The sequence below is a fragment of the Pogona vitticeps genome, chromosome 2 (assembly GCF_051106095.1).
Source record: "Pogona vitticeps strain Pit_001003342236 chromosome 2, PviZW2.1, whole genome shotgun sequence".
NCBI classification, from domain to species: domain Eukaryota; kingdom Metazoa; phylum Chordata; class Lepidosauria; order Squamata; family Agamidae; genus Pogona; species Pogona vitticeps.
In genome coordinates this window covers 204,768,986-204,781,498 of record NC_135784.1, presented here as the reverse complement: position 1 = coordinate 204,781,498, position 12,513 = coordinate 204,768,986, and the positions used below count along the sequence as shown (strand labels likewise).

The window sequence follows — 12,513 nt, the reverse complement described above, 5'->3', positions numbered from 1 at the left end:
ACATAGTCCAGGATTCTAATATTACTGTACTAGGCAGTAGTAGCACTATTAAAAGCCAACTTAACACCTATGTTACTTCAACATGTACCATAAAAGATCTGATGTTAGCTGCCCCAAATGAGTAGAAACTATGTTATATTTATTAATTGTATGGTCGTGCTTCTGACAAACAAAGGAGAAAGAAAAGCTCTTACATCGCAGATTTAACATGGAAAGGAAGAAATTAGAGAAATGTGTTGTCTTAAGATTAACAAAAATATATTATCTGTAGATTTGTTTTACATTAAAAATATACTATAAAAGTTTTATATAGTAAACCTTGCCTATAACTCTGCTGTAAATGCAGTGGATGGAATCATGCTGGTGTTTCCTTGCAGTTTGTGTAATCCGCAGTGGCGAATTGCAGCCAATTGACAAGGTGCTGGGGCATATCTTGATTGTGTGCCAGATTACATGTGATTGTGAAAGCGAAGTGGACCATGGCACCTGATGAATTAGCTGCAGTTAGCTGCAGCTAGTTATACAAACCTTATGCAAAGACCAGTTGGATTTGAGCCAAAGAAGTGCATTGGTCTGCCAGTATCAGACTATATAATCTTGACTCATTCAGTTTGCCCCTGGAAGCTTCTGCTTTCCTTCCAAAACTTTTCAAAAAATTCACTGAATCATACCTGCAGTTATATAGACATAGAGATCAATATCAAATTCCATTCATGATGGTAACCACAAACAAAGACACTGAATCAGAAGTGGTCATTTTTCTGTGAGACAAAATATCATTATTTAATGTTAGGAAAGGAAAGTATGAACTGGAGAAAAAAGATACAATACAAAGAACAAACAAGCTAAGTCACAGCCTGCAAAGGCCATGTTTAATGCCACAGGGCTTGTTTTTAGATATAATTTGAAGGTAGGATAATTGAAAATAAAGGAAGCAAGCCATGAAGTGGCACAAGGAATATATGTGGCACGGAAACAGAGAGAACATGAAAGGTTCCTTAACATGAGTCTGACATTATGCATTTTTGGAACTGGTGATCCCAGTAATGAAACTTGCACATTGAGCAAATGTCTGCATAAACTAGAATGGAAACAGGGCCAGTCTGGTTGGGGGCAGGGCAATCAGGACTTACTGTAGGACAACCATTAACAAAACACAAGTTTAGATAGCATAAATTCAAGCCAGAATGAGGTTTGTAAGAGTAAACATATGTAACACCACAGCAACAAAAGGAATGACTCCATTTACTTATCCATAAGAGAGCCAGCTGTGTAGCTAAGGACACCTCAGTTTTAATGTGGCATCCATTAAATATTTAGCTGTCACCATTCCATATTTACTTGATAGTTCGGATTTGTATCAGAGGTATTCTAGATCAGTATTTTTTAGATCCTGATAGATGGATGGCCTTTCTTGATGAATCCCTGAGGGGGCACTCTTTTTGTATGTGTGGAAATTGCAAAATACAGGTTCCTTGTTTAGAAAAGATGTGTGGTGGGCACTCAGTGGAGTTTGTATCTTTATGCAATGTGGATGACACTTTGGTAGAATTCAAAGTGGCCCATTTAGGTCAGAAATAAGAGACAGATGTATTTGGAAATAATACCTGTCAGCATTGCCATGAAACTGATAACAGTATGGTTCATATGTTTTCTGTGGGAAAACTTTGGGGCATGAAACATGCCCTAAAGTGATGCAGGAATTTGGATTGAATTTATATCATTTTATTTGAAATTCTTTAATCCTGGCTACATGCCTATTATTCAATTATTCCCTAAATATAATTTTTTAATTTACAGAGCTGCATAAGTGGCCAATAAAATAATCCATCACCAGGCTGGGAACATTTGGTTTCCCAGCTATTAATGGGCTGCATCAGTCCTAGCCAGCCTTATTCATGGGGAGAGATGAAAAGAGTTGCCATCCAGCAATATCAAGGAAGACACATACCCATGATTCCTGCAGCTTTCATATTTATATGTTATGCTTTTCATCCGTGAGTGTTTATACCATTGTTGCCAATTATAGTCCCAGCTTCCTATATAGGGGGTCTTTTCCTTCTTTGGCCTACCTATTATTCCCTTTTTCCTCTCTTGTGCAGTTCTTTCAGGATTTCAGCCCTAGCTAAACTGAACCAGAGCTTTTTGTTATGTTTTGGAGAACTGTGGCTTAAAAGCACACAAACAAGATCATGCAAAGAAGGAGTAAGGATACAGACCAGATCTTTATTCCCAGTTTAATAAATAAAGCATGGTTTGTTGTTGTCGGTTGTTCGGGCTCGTTGGTTGTTCTGAAGGTTGTTCTTCCAGACATTTTGCCAGTCTCTGTGTCCAGCATCTTCAGTGGAACAGAAATAGGGTTTATTTATTCAGTTTTATTAAGCAAGGAATATTATATCCAACGCAGGCATGTATGTTACTTTGGTTCCACATTGGTACCACATTGCCTCTCTCCCTTTCTCCTATATCCTGTTTTCCTTTTATATTTCTTCTTCAGTGCATTTTTCTTCCTCTTTTACTCTATCTGATTGTTTCTTCGAGTAGCCTACTGTGTTAATGCTCTGTTTCCTTTCTTTTGTATGAAGAAGAGGGTGGATGGGTCATATGAGCCATCTCTATAGTTACTGTTCATATTTTGATAAATTATTTAAACTCTTAAGAAGGGGGAAAAACAGTATGCCGTGTTTACTTGGAAGCATAGTCCAATATGCTGTAACTTCTCCTCTTCCTAACTTTTATATATACAGAAAGAAAGAGAGAGTGTATAAAATTTTTCATTTCATGATAAAGGAAAGGAGTTTAAAAAAAGACAGCCATTTCTAAACAAATGGGCACAAGGCAAGAAAAGAAAAGGAGCTGAGCTGAAACCCTTACAATTAGCTGCTCAAATTGGTCTGCATAACATTATGTAACATCAGAAAGAACAGAAGGGCCTGTCATTTGTTATCCACCTCCTGGACGTTTCTGGGCTAAGGTTCACTTTCTGTTCTCTGGAATGTAACCAAATGGAAGAGAGTGAACAAAAGAAGGATACTGGCACAGTGTCTTATTCAACACATCTTGGAATGTGTGTGTAGGTTGACCTAGTTAACATGACAGAACATGGGCTTGTGGGGCTTGCAGTTCGTTAAAAAATACTTCTGAAAGCACAAATGGCCAATTTCTGTATTCCTGAGGGCCACCTTATCTTCTAGATGGTGGCCAGAATCCAAAATTAAACATTAGTTCTATTTTTAAGTATGAAAACTAATATTCCTTGAAACTCAGAGCTACTGTATTCCATGGGGATAACTTCCAAGTGCACAGAACGTCAGCCTGAGGGACAAATCCAACATGAGTCCAATTTAGAGTAGACTCATTGAAACAAATAGGACCGGATAGCCACTTAAGTCTCTTTGGTGTAAATGTGTCTTATCTAGGGGGAACTAAGTCTGGATTTAGCCCTAAGTTTTTTTGTCATGATTACTAACACTAACCACAGCTCAAACTGAAGTGAGCCAAACCCTTCAGAGGTTTACCCCTAGAACTCTGGGGAAGCATCTTTCTTTAGGGAAGAAGGAAGTCACTGATCTTAAAAGGCCAAAGGCCAGGAAGTTTCCTGACCCAAACATGCTATCACATACTGAGAAAGACTTCACAGATACTGTTTGGCAGTCATCTGCCTGGCCTCTTCCCTCCATTACTTTTTGTTTTATTCCATGTTGACACTTAGAACCTCCCCCCTTGCAAGCCTCAGGATTAAATATTATTTAGATAGCTGTTGTAGGTTTTTTGGGCTGTTTCCCCGTGTTCTGGAGGATTTTCTTCCTAACCTTTTGCCAGTTTCTGTGGCCGCCATCTTCAGAGGACAGGAAAGCCTTTGAGAATACATAAATTAGATACATTTGCTGCTGAAAGATGTAGTATTTGTCATCATAAAAACAGATCTAGTAAAAAAAAAACAATTAGGCCAAACCTTTTGAATAAGTTCTATAGCATGCAGAAATAGGAAGTTAATTGGGGGACTACGACCAGTGGTTATGGGGTGGGGGATGTTCTAGAAGGTCTTCCCCCCATTGCTGATAGAATTACTGGATAAGAAGAGTAATCATTATAAGGCAGTCGATTTTAGATAGTACACTTTGCCTTGTAAGGCTGGCCTCTTGTACATTACTCTTAAAAACGCAGAGACCATCCTTCATTGACTTGGCAACATGAGGAGAAGCTAATAGCTGCACAGTGGTATTGCACTAGGTAAATTGTAGGACCTTTTCCTAATTTATCAGAGAAAAAGAGGCTGTCAAACCCAAATATTATTTAGATTACAATTGTAACACACACTTGACTCGGAGTGTGTCCCACTAAACTCAGTAGGCTTTGCTTTTCAGTAGATATACACAGAACTGCACCATTAATGTTTGAGAACCCAGATAGTGCAAACCTCTGCAGGGGATTGGTGTAAGTGAGACTTAGAGATCTGTAGGCTACTATGTGGACCCTCCTTTCCTTTGTTAAATAGATCATGGAACTTCTTGCACCCCGTGGTGAATAGCATTGTTTTCTACAACAGGAAAAGAACCATTGGAAGAGCCACCAATGCAATAGCATAGCTCATGATTTCCATGCAGGAAATCCCAGTTTCGATATTGGAATCTCCAATTGCATGTTTATTCAGAGGTCAGATCCACTCAGTTCAGTAGGATTTACTCACAGGCAGGATTGCAGACTTTGTTTGCAAAAGCTTTTTTTTGTTTTTTTGCAATGTTTCTTATGACACTATTGGAACTTTTAAAAAGCAAGCATTAATCAACATTTTTTTCAAAAAAGTTAACTGTCTTCAGATTTATTGAGAGGCAAATCCTATGAAATTCAGTGAACTAAGTCTCAGGTGAATGCATATGAGACTGCAGCTTTTAAAGATCCAAACTTGCATATATTCGGAATTTTTGTGGCATACAGCATATGAACAGGATTGAAATGGCATACACTTCTGTTTGTCCCTGTGAAGTTCACCTTCATAAGCCATTCTATGTATTGTCTCTTTTGGAATGTAATTTAGGGTCTGAAAAAAAACAAAATAATAATTTGTGCCCTTTTATTTTTTATTTCTGCAGGATGAATACAAGCCAGATAAGGCTTTGTCAGAAGAAGATCTTAAAAATGCAGTCAGCGTGCACCATGCATTAGCATCAAAGGCAACAGACTATGAGAAGAAGCCAAATGTCCTGAAGCTCAAGACAGCTGACTGGAGAGTCCTGCTTTTCCAAGCTCAGTAAGGTTCCACTTGCTTTCTCTTTGAGGCATGATTCATGGAAAATATACTCTTGAATGGTGACTCTTCTCACCAGGATTATTTCCTCTCCCTTCCAACTCTTTCTCTTTTTCAAGCTGTATGAATGAATGCAGGAAAAAATTCTGAACTGCCTTTGACCCATCAAGCTGAATGCAGCCCACCACTTAAGCCATGGGGGCTGCCAGGCATTCTTAATACATTCAATAATATGGTTGTTGCGGGTTTTTCGGGCTCTTTGGCCGTGTCCTGAAGGTTGTTCTTCCTAACGTTTTGCCAGTCTCTGTGGCCGGCATCTTCAGAGGACAGCACTCTGTGCTCTGATGTAGTTGGCTTGGGAGTGGAGTATTTATGGCTGTGAGGTAGGCTTGTATGTAGATGGGTGATTAGTGTGTCTTGTTGTGGGTGCATTGTTGTGCTAAGGAGAAGAGATTATCTGTCACTGTGGTTGATGGTGTATTCAATAATTCATTAAATAATACATTAAAACACTTCTTATGTTTCCAGGCAGGCAGGCAGTAGGCTTTGTGGGACTTTAGTGAGCATAAGTTCTGCAGGCCTGCTGGAATGCAATGTTAGATGACAGCAGGCAGAAAAGGGGAGAGCTCTTTATAGAACATAATAAAGTATACTGTACATACTGCTATACAAATATAATCACATTTTATTAAGCAACCTTCAAAAAGCATGTTTTCAAATAAGTTGGGATTGCTTAAGGGAACTGTATTAATAATTCAGTTTTAAAAGGAAATGATACAAATGATACATGTGTGTACCCTTTATTGCTGTGCTATTTGCCCTCTAATAGTAAAGTCATTTTATCAAGTGTATAAAATTCCAGATAGGTAAACAAGAATATAAATAATTAGTGACTCTGCTCCCAGCAGAATAGGATGTAATTTTTCCAGATCTGTTTGCAGCCCTTTCAGATTGCCTGTGTGGCTTTTTTGGATTGCCTATATAGCTTAGTCCTCAGGACTTCACTGCTGTAGCCCCTCATCTCCCATGGCTATGGCCTTATCCCAGGTTGATGCTTGTGTCTGTAGTTGAATGATAAAGCTCCAAATATTATAAAAGGAAACTAGCTTCTGGGGTTTGTGCAGTCTAAACAAAGCAGGGAGAAGAAATGTCAATAATCTTTCAAGCAGAGCTACCATCACCCACTGTCCAGTATGGAGACATCGAAATGAGGAGTGGGGTACTGGCATTTCCTATTATATCAAGGAAGATACTGAACTGTAAACAAAATATATGTGCTTGAGTCTGAACGCCCTGACAGGCCTGTCTCTCTTCTTCAGAAGCCCAGAAGAAATGGAATCATGGATCAATAAAATCAATTCGGTGGCAGCTGTTTTTTCTGCCCCACCGTTTCCAGCTGCTATTGGATCTCAGAAGAAATTTAGTCGCCCTCTTTTACCAGCCTCCACAACCAAATTATCTCAGGTGATTAATATACACTGTATATCCTGGTATATATCTTCTACTCTATCTTGATTCAACTTATTGTTCAACCCTGCCGTCTTTTTCCTTTTCCTTTTTTATCTTAATGCTTGCTGATACCGTTTTTAATTGTTTAAATCTGTATTGATTAATTTATACTTTGCCTTGTTATTCTATTGTCTTTTTTATTATGCCATGTAAACCGCCCAGAGTGGCCTGGGTTGCCAGATGGGTGGTATATCAGTCAGTCAGTCTAACTGATTGACTGACTGACTGACTGATATACCACCCATCTGGCATCAGTCCATCCATCCATCCATCCATCCATCTATCCATAGACTACAGTCATACAAAGGTTTCATATTACAATGAGTCATGGTGAGGGAAGTACTTGGAGGGTGAGAAACATTAATAATAATTTCTTAATTAGTATTAATAGTAACTAACAGAATAATGACATTATAATTTGAGATAATGGTAATAACTAACAAAATGTTATGGCATGATGGGTAAGATGGATGTGAAGCACAGGGCTGCATTTGGCAACAGGGGCTTTCCCCTGCAGGGCTTTTCTTGGAGAACCCTTGGCAACCTAGTATAAAGGAAAAAGACAGGGTTTACCCCTACCACAAGGGCAGACAGTAGCTGTCTTTGTGCATAGGAGAAGGGGGTGGAGCCTGTCTGCATATCCTGTTCCTTCATCTATATCAGTGGTCCCTAATCTTTTCCAAACCACGGACTGGTTGGAGGAGTGGGGAACGTGGGATGTGCACACATTCACAGGGGGTGCTTGCATGCATGCATGGGTGGGTGGGGTGTGCTCGTGGGGGTGGGGCACACGGGGGCACCTGTGCATGCATGCATGGGGGCGGGGCGTGCATGTGGGGGGCGTGCTTGGGGGTGTGCATGTAGGGTGGTGGGAGATCTGTCTCCACAGCCCAGTCCTGCCAAGGCCATGGCCCAGTACCGGACCGTGGACCAGGGGTTGGGGACCCTGGATCTATACAACTACTGCCTCTAGTTAGTTGCTCAATTATATGGAAGCATGACACAGTGCTGAAATTGGCATTTAGCTAGATAAAGCCTTTTGCTTTTTCACCCTCTTATCCTTCTTGTGGGCTTTGCCTGAGCCTCTGATGAATCAGTGTGGAAAACAGGATGTTGAATGTTTGAATTTGACCCAACAATGCCCTTATGCTCTATGGTTTTTCCTCCTTCCCCCCATCCTTACTCCTCATTACAGCTCTTGAGAAATGGCCTGTAATACTATTTTACCATTTAACAACGTTATTTATTATTTATTTATTTATTTATTTATTTATTTATTTATTTATTTATTTATTTATTTATTTATTTATTTATTTATTTATTTATTTATTTATTGGACTTATATACCGCCCCATAGTGCTACAAGCACTCTCCGGGCGGTTTACAATTTCATTATACAGGCTACACATTGCCCCCCCAGCAAGCTGGGTACTCATTTTACCGACCTCGGAAGGATGGAAGGGCAATTCTTTCAGTTGCCACAAGTTCAGAAGCTGATGTCCAGCTGCATAGTCTTAATTTCAGCAATCTGTTAAGAAATAAATATCATTTGCTTTTGAGTAAAATGAAGAAACAGGGAGTGAAGGGACATGAGCTGTTTTTAGCCAAAAGACAGGGAGGAAAATGTGTTATGTTTTCAAAGAAGATAAACCCAGGGACAAGCTGAGAACTGTCTGCTTTTATCTGTTAGCCAGAGAACTTGCCAGTAGGCTTCTGCTGATACTACAAAGTAAGAAACGTGACCTGTCAACTCTGTCTGGTTGCTGTTTTAGATGTTCTGGCCTGAATCAAGAAGTGACTACCCATCGGCCTCATGGTTGCAAGGCTTCATTTCTGCTCCCAGATCTGACCCAGAATAGATGCAGTCTTGGGGGGGGGAAGGGAGAGGGAAGCGCTGCAGGACCAGGAGGGCTCTGGATCAGGACTGTGGGGTGTGGAGGGAGCAAACTGTTACATTTCCCTCCACAAACACACATATATGCTATTTCCTTACCAAAACACCTACAGTGATAAAATATTGCAGAGTGGACGCAATGTTAATTGAGGTGGGAGAATGCTGTGTGAAGAAGAGACAGATGCTTTCCCCTTTTCAACACAGTCTTGATAAGGGCCCTAGTCCTAATGGCTGCTTGCTATTCTGGGGACAGGATTCTGAGAGGTGACCCACTCCCAAAAGTAATTTTTACAAGCTCTAACATTCACATACCACAGCCACCCAGTTTCCCAGCATGCAGTGGGAGGCCACGCTGCTGCTTCCTGTTCCACTTCCTAATGCTTCATTGATAGATGCAATGGTCTCTCTCCTCCCCTTTGCCAAGGATGTTATTGCTACTGTTTGTTTTGTAAGAAAGGAACAAGCTGTAGGTAGTGCTAACCAGAAGGTGTTGCTGAACTCCTGCCATAGTACTGGATCAGAGGAATAAATATTTTATCTTCTTTATGTGAGATGCATTTGGGTGCTGAACCACATAAAGTCGTGCTCATATGAATCAGATTCATTGTCATGGACACAGTTGCTGTTCTCAGTTTTGTTAGTATATAATTTATAATGGTTTCTACTCAGTCTGATGGTATACCCAGTGGTTACTTGCAAATCTCTGTAGCCTAAATCAGTGGTTCTTAACGTGGGCAATAATGCCCCCCAGGGGGCGATTTCATTTTTCAGGGGGGCGGTAGAATGAAAAGGGGCGGCGTGGGGGCACTGGAGCAGAAGGGGGCGGTAGGGGGGCGCTGGAGCAAGCCAAACCTGTGAAGATGGCTACAGCCTTTTTGCAGTGTGAATGAATATATATTTTCCTCCAATTTTAATTTAGTTTCAGACTTTTTGTCTTGAAATTTTTAGTTCCTGCATTATGGTTTGTTTTTATGCCCTTTTTATATTTCTTTTTGCGTCTTAAAATTCGCTTGCAATTAAATCATTAGATGTTACTTTTGGGGGGCATTTCATTTTCTTGGAATTGAATTTTGTTTTCAGGGGTCATTGGATGTAAGTGTCATAAATAAATAAATAAATAAATAAATAAATAAATAAATAAATAAATAAATAAATAAATAAATAAATAAATAAATAAATAAAGATATCACCATGGGGAGGGGGGTGATGATAACTTCCTCAATGGCTCAAGGGGGCGTTTCTTTCAAAAGGGTTAAGAACCACTGGCCTAAATTATAGCTGGTGTTGGCCACGTCTTAACCTTCATTGATAATCTTTCTTTGTATCAGTTTAGAACAGGTCATAGTGAGATATGCAATGCTTAGCAGCATTACTTGTTTGGATCACAGCCCCCAGAATTCCCCAGTTGGCACTGACCCTAGCAGCTGGGGGATTCTGAGAACTGTAGTTCAGACATAACCTTTTTACATTTTGGTCACATATTAAGATACTGATGAATCAACTTTTTAAAAAAATGCTGTGGGTCCCACACTTGACATTTTCGAGACATGCAAGAGGGTTCCTCTATATATACTTTATTGTTGCAGGATGAACAGCTGAAATCACATGAAAGTAAGCTAAAGCAAATCTCTACAGAACTGGCTGAGCATCGGTCCTATCCACCCGATAAGAAACTTAAAGGCAAAGAAGTGGAGGACTACAAACTGAAGGATCACTATCTGGAATTTGAGGTATGTTGGGGTCAGCCGTGGTTGAGTGTCTTTTGAAGAGACTGTGGAAATTTTCAGAAGAGCCAAGCAAGTGAACAGTGGAATGGCATTTTTGTAACTGTTTCAAAGTGAAAAATGACAAAATGCCATTTTCCGTGAGGCTCTGGCTACATTTAAGTATAAGTGGCTTAAAACAATTTTGGTGGATGTGGCACTAGTAAACTTCCATAAATGAAAAGCTAAGTTGGAATAGAAAAAGAGGCTCATGAGCACATTCCCCTGTAGATGAGGTAAACATTATATCTGCTGAGGACCACATTCATTTGCTTTTGTGCCCTTTCGGAGGCCAAATGCTGGGCAAGGCTGAAGCTAGTGGTGAAAGTCCCGAAGCCAGGAGAAGATTATTTGCCCTTCTTAGCTGTCTGATTAAAAATTTTAATGGCTGATCATGTCAGTGTTAGTTGTCTTCTCTGTTTTGTTACTGTTTTGTGGAACATTGTTTCATTTTTGTTTTTAAATGATTTAAGCCAACCACATGAATACTGTTCCGACAATAGACAGGCATGGTCTGTCTGGTTTTCTCTTTCCAATGACATAGAAAGGTTATTCTTAGTGTGTGAGCTTTGACTGAGTGTTCATTCTAGGTCGCATGTTAACATCTCTTGGTGGGGTCAAAGAAGAGGAGGACTGTTGCCTTTCTTCTCTTGTTTGTAACCAGTCTGGCAGCATCTGGCTAGCTAGTGTTAAAGACAAGAACCTGGGTCCAGTGGACCGGGAATCTGATTCAGTTGGCCTGCTGTTTGTTTTTTTAATAGACATCTGTGATAAATTATGAACAGCAGGATATTTTTAAAGTTACCATTTTCTTCCCAGTTATGTTTTTCATTATTCACATAAAGCATACAAGTACTTGTATCTTTGATCTTTATATGGTGTTTCGTCGGTGAATTTACAACCGTAGAAGTGCCAGATGTTAGTTCTTGGTCCAGACCAGCCTTCTCAAATAACAGGGCGACAGGAGCTTGCCACATCCGTGGCTTGGTTGTTGTATGGTGTGAAGCCTTGTTTCTTATGTCACTTGCAGTGTAGCGGTGAATTTTGAGCTGTGAGTAGACAGACCATGTATCAGCACTCCCAAGTGGCATTCAAAAGTAGACACAGTGATGCCTTGACTTAAGAACCTAATCCGTAATGGAATGGTGTTCATAAGTCAAAACATTTGTAAGTCAAAGTAGCACAGTTTGTAAGTCAAAGCATTCATTCCCATAGGAACTAATGCAAAACTGGTTAATCCATCCTCTACCACTAGGGGCTGAATATTTTTTAAACCTAAGATGACTTAGAAAAAAGGGCAGGAAAGGAGGGAGACAGAGAGAGAGGACAATGGGGGAGAGAGAAAGTTTGGAGTCTAAAACACATGCTAAACCAACACATTTTAAAACCACACATTTTACACCAACAAATTTTAAACCAAACCATCACAGACCCTTCCAAAAACTTTTCTGATTTGCAAGGGAAGCATGCATGAACCATTGCAAAAAAGAAAAAAACACGGAGCATATCAGAAATGCAAAGAGAACAAAGCAAAAAGGCAAGGGAAGCATGCATGAATCTTGGCAAAAGCACAGAAAACAAACAGAGCAGATTAGAAATGCAAAAAGAGCAAAGCAAAAAGCATGCAAGACACATCAAAAATGGGGGAAACCCCCCAAAAGCAACAACCCCCCTAAGACCCATCAGAAATTGGGGAAACCAAAAAAGCAAGACCCATGAGAAATGGGAAAAAACACTCCAAAAAGGAACCAACCCCCCCACACTGGAAATGGGGGGGGAACCAAAAACAAATACCCCCAAGACCCATCACAGCACAGAAACATACCCCCCCAGCCAAAAATCATGCTGCAAAAATACCCAGAATAGTTTTTTAAAAATATAAAGCAGCACCTTAGCAGGCAGCCTCCTCCGATCGCACATTCTCTAACTGCCGGGTTGAAAGAGCTACAAAGAAGCAGCCTCTTCACCACCTACAGTTAGCAGTTTGAATTTCCCACCCTTTTACCCTGCCTTTTTTCTGTTTGTAAGTCAAAGGTCCGTTCGCAAGTCAAAGCAAAATTTTGTGAATTTGCAGATTGAGGCCAATGGGGAAAATGAGA

The 12,513-nt window shown here is 40.1% G+C and overlaps 1 protein-coding gene across 4 annotated transcripts in view; it reads left to right on the top strand.

The window, feature by feature from the left end:
• The window catches only part of PSD3 (pleckstrin and Sec7 domain containing 3), a 206,900-nt gene that overhangs the window by 183,431 nt on the left and 10,956 nt on the right, over positions 1-12,513 (top strand). For all 4 annotated transcript variants that reach the window (XM_020801452.3, XM_020801453.3, XM_078384837.1 and 1 more), the window contains 3 exons: positions 5,094-5,251; positions 6,568-6,712; positions 10,238-10,381. In XM_020801452.3, the coding sequence (XP_020657111.3) occupies positions 5,094-5,251; positions 6,568-6,712; positions 10,238-10,381 (447 nt within the window). The remainder of the gene's footprint in view (positions 1-5,093; positions 5,252-6,567; positions 6,713-10,237; positions 10,382-12,513) is intronic.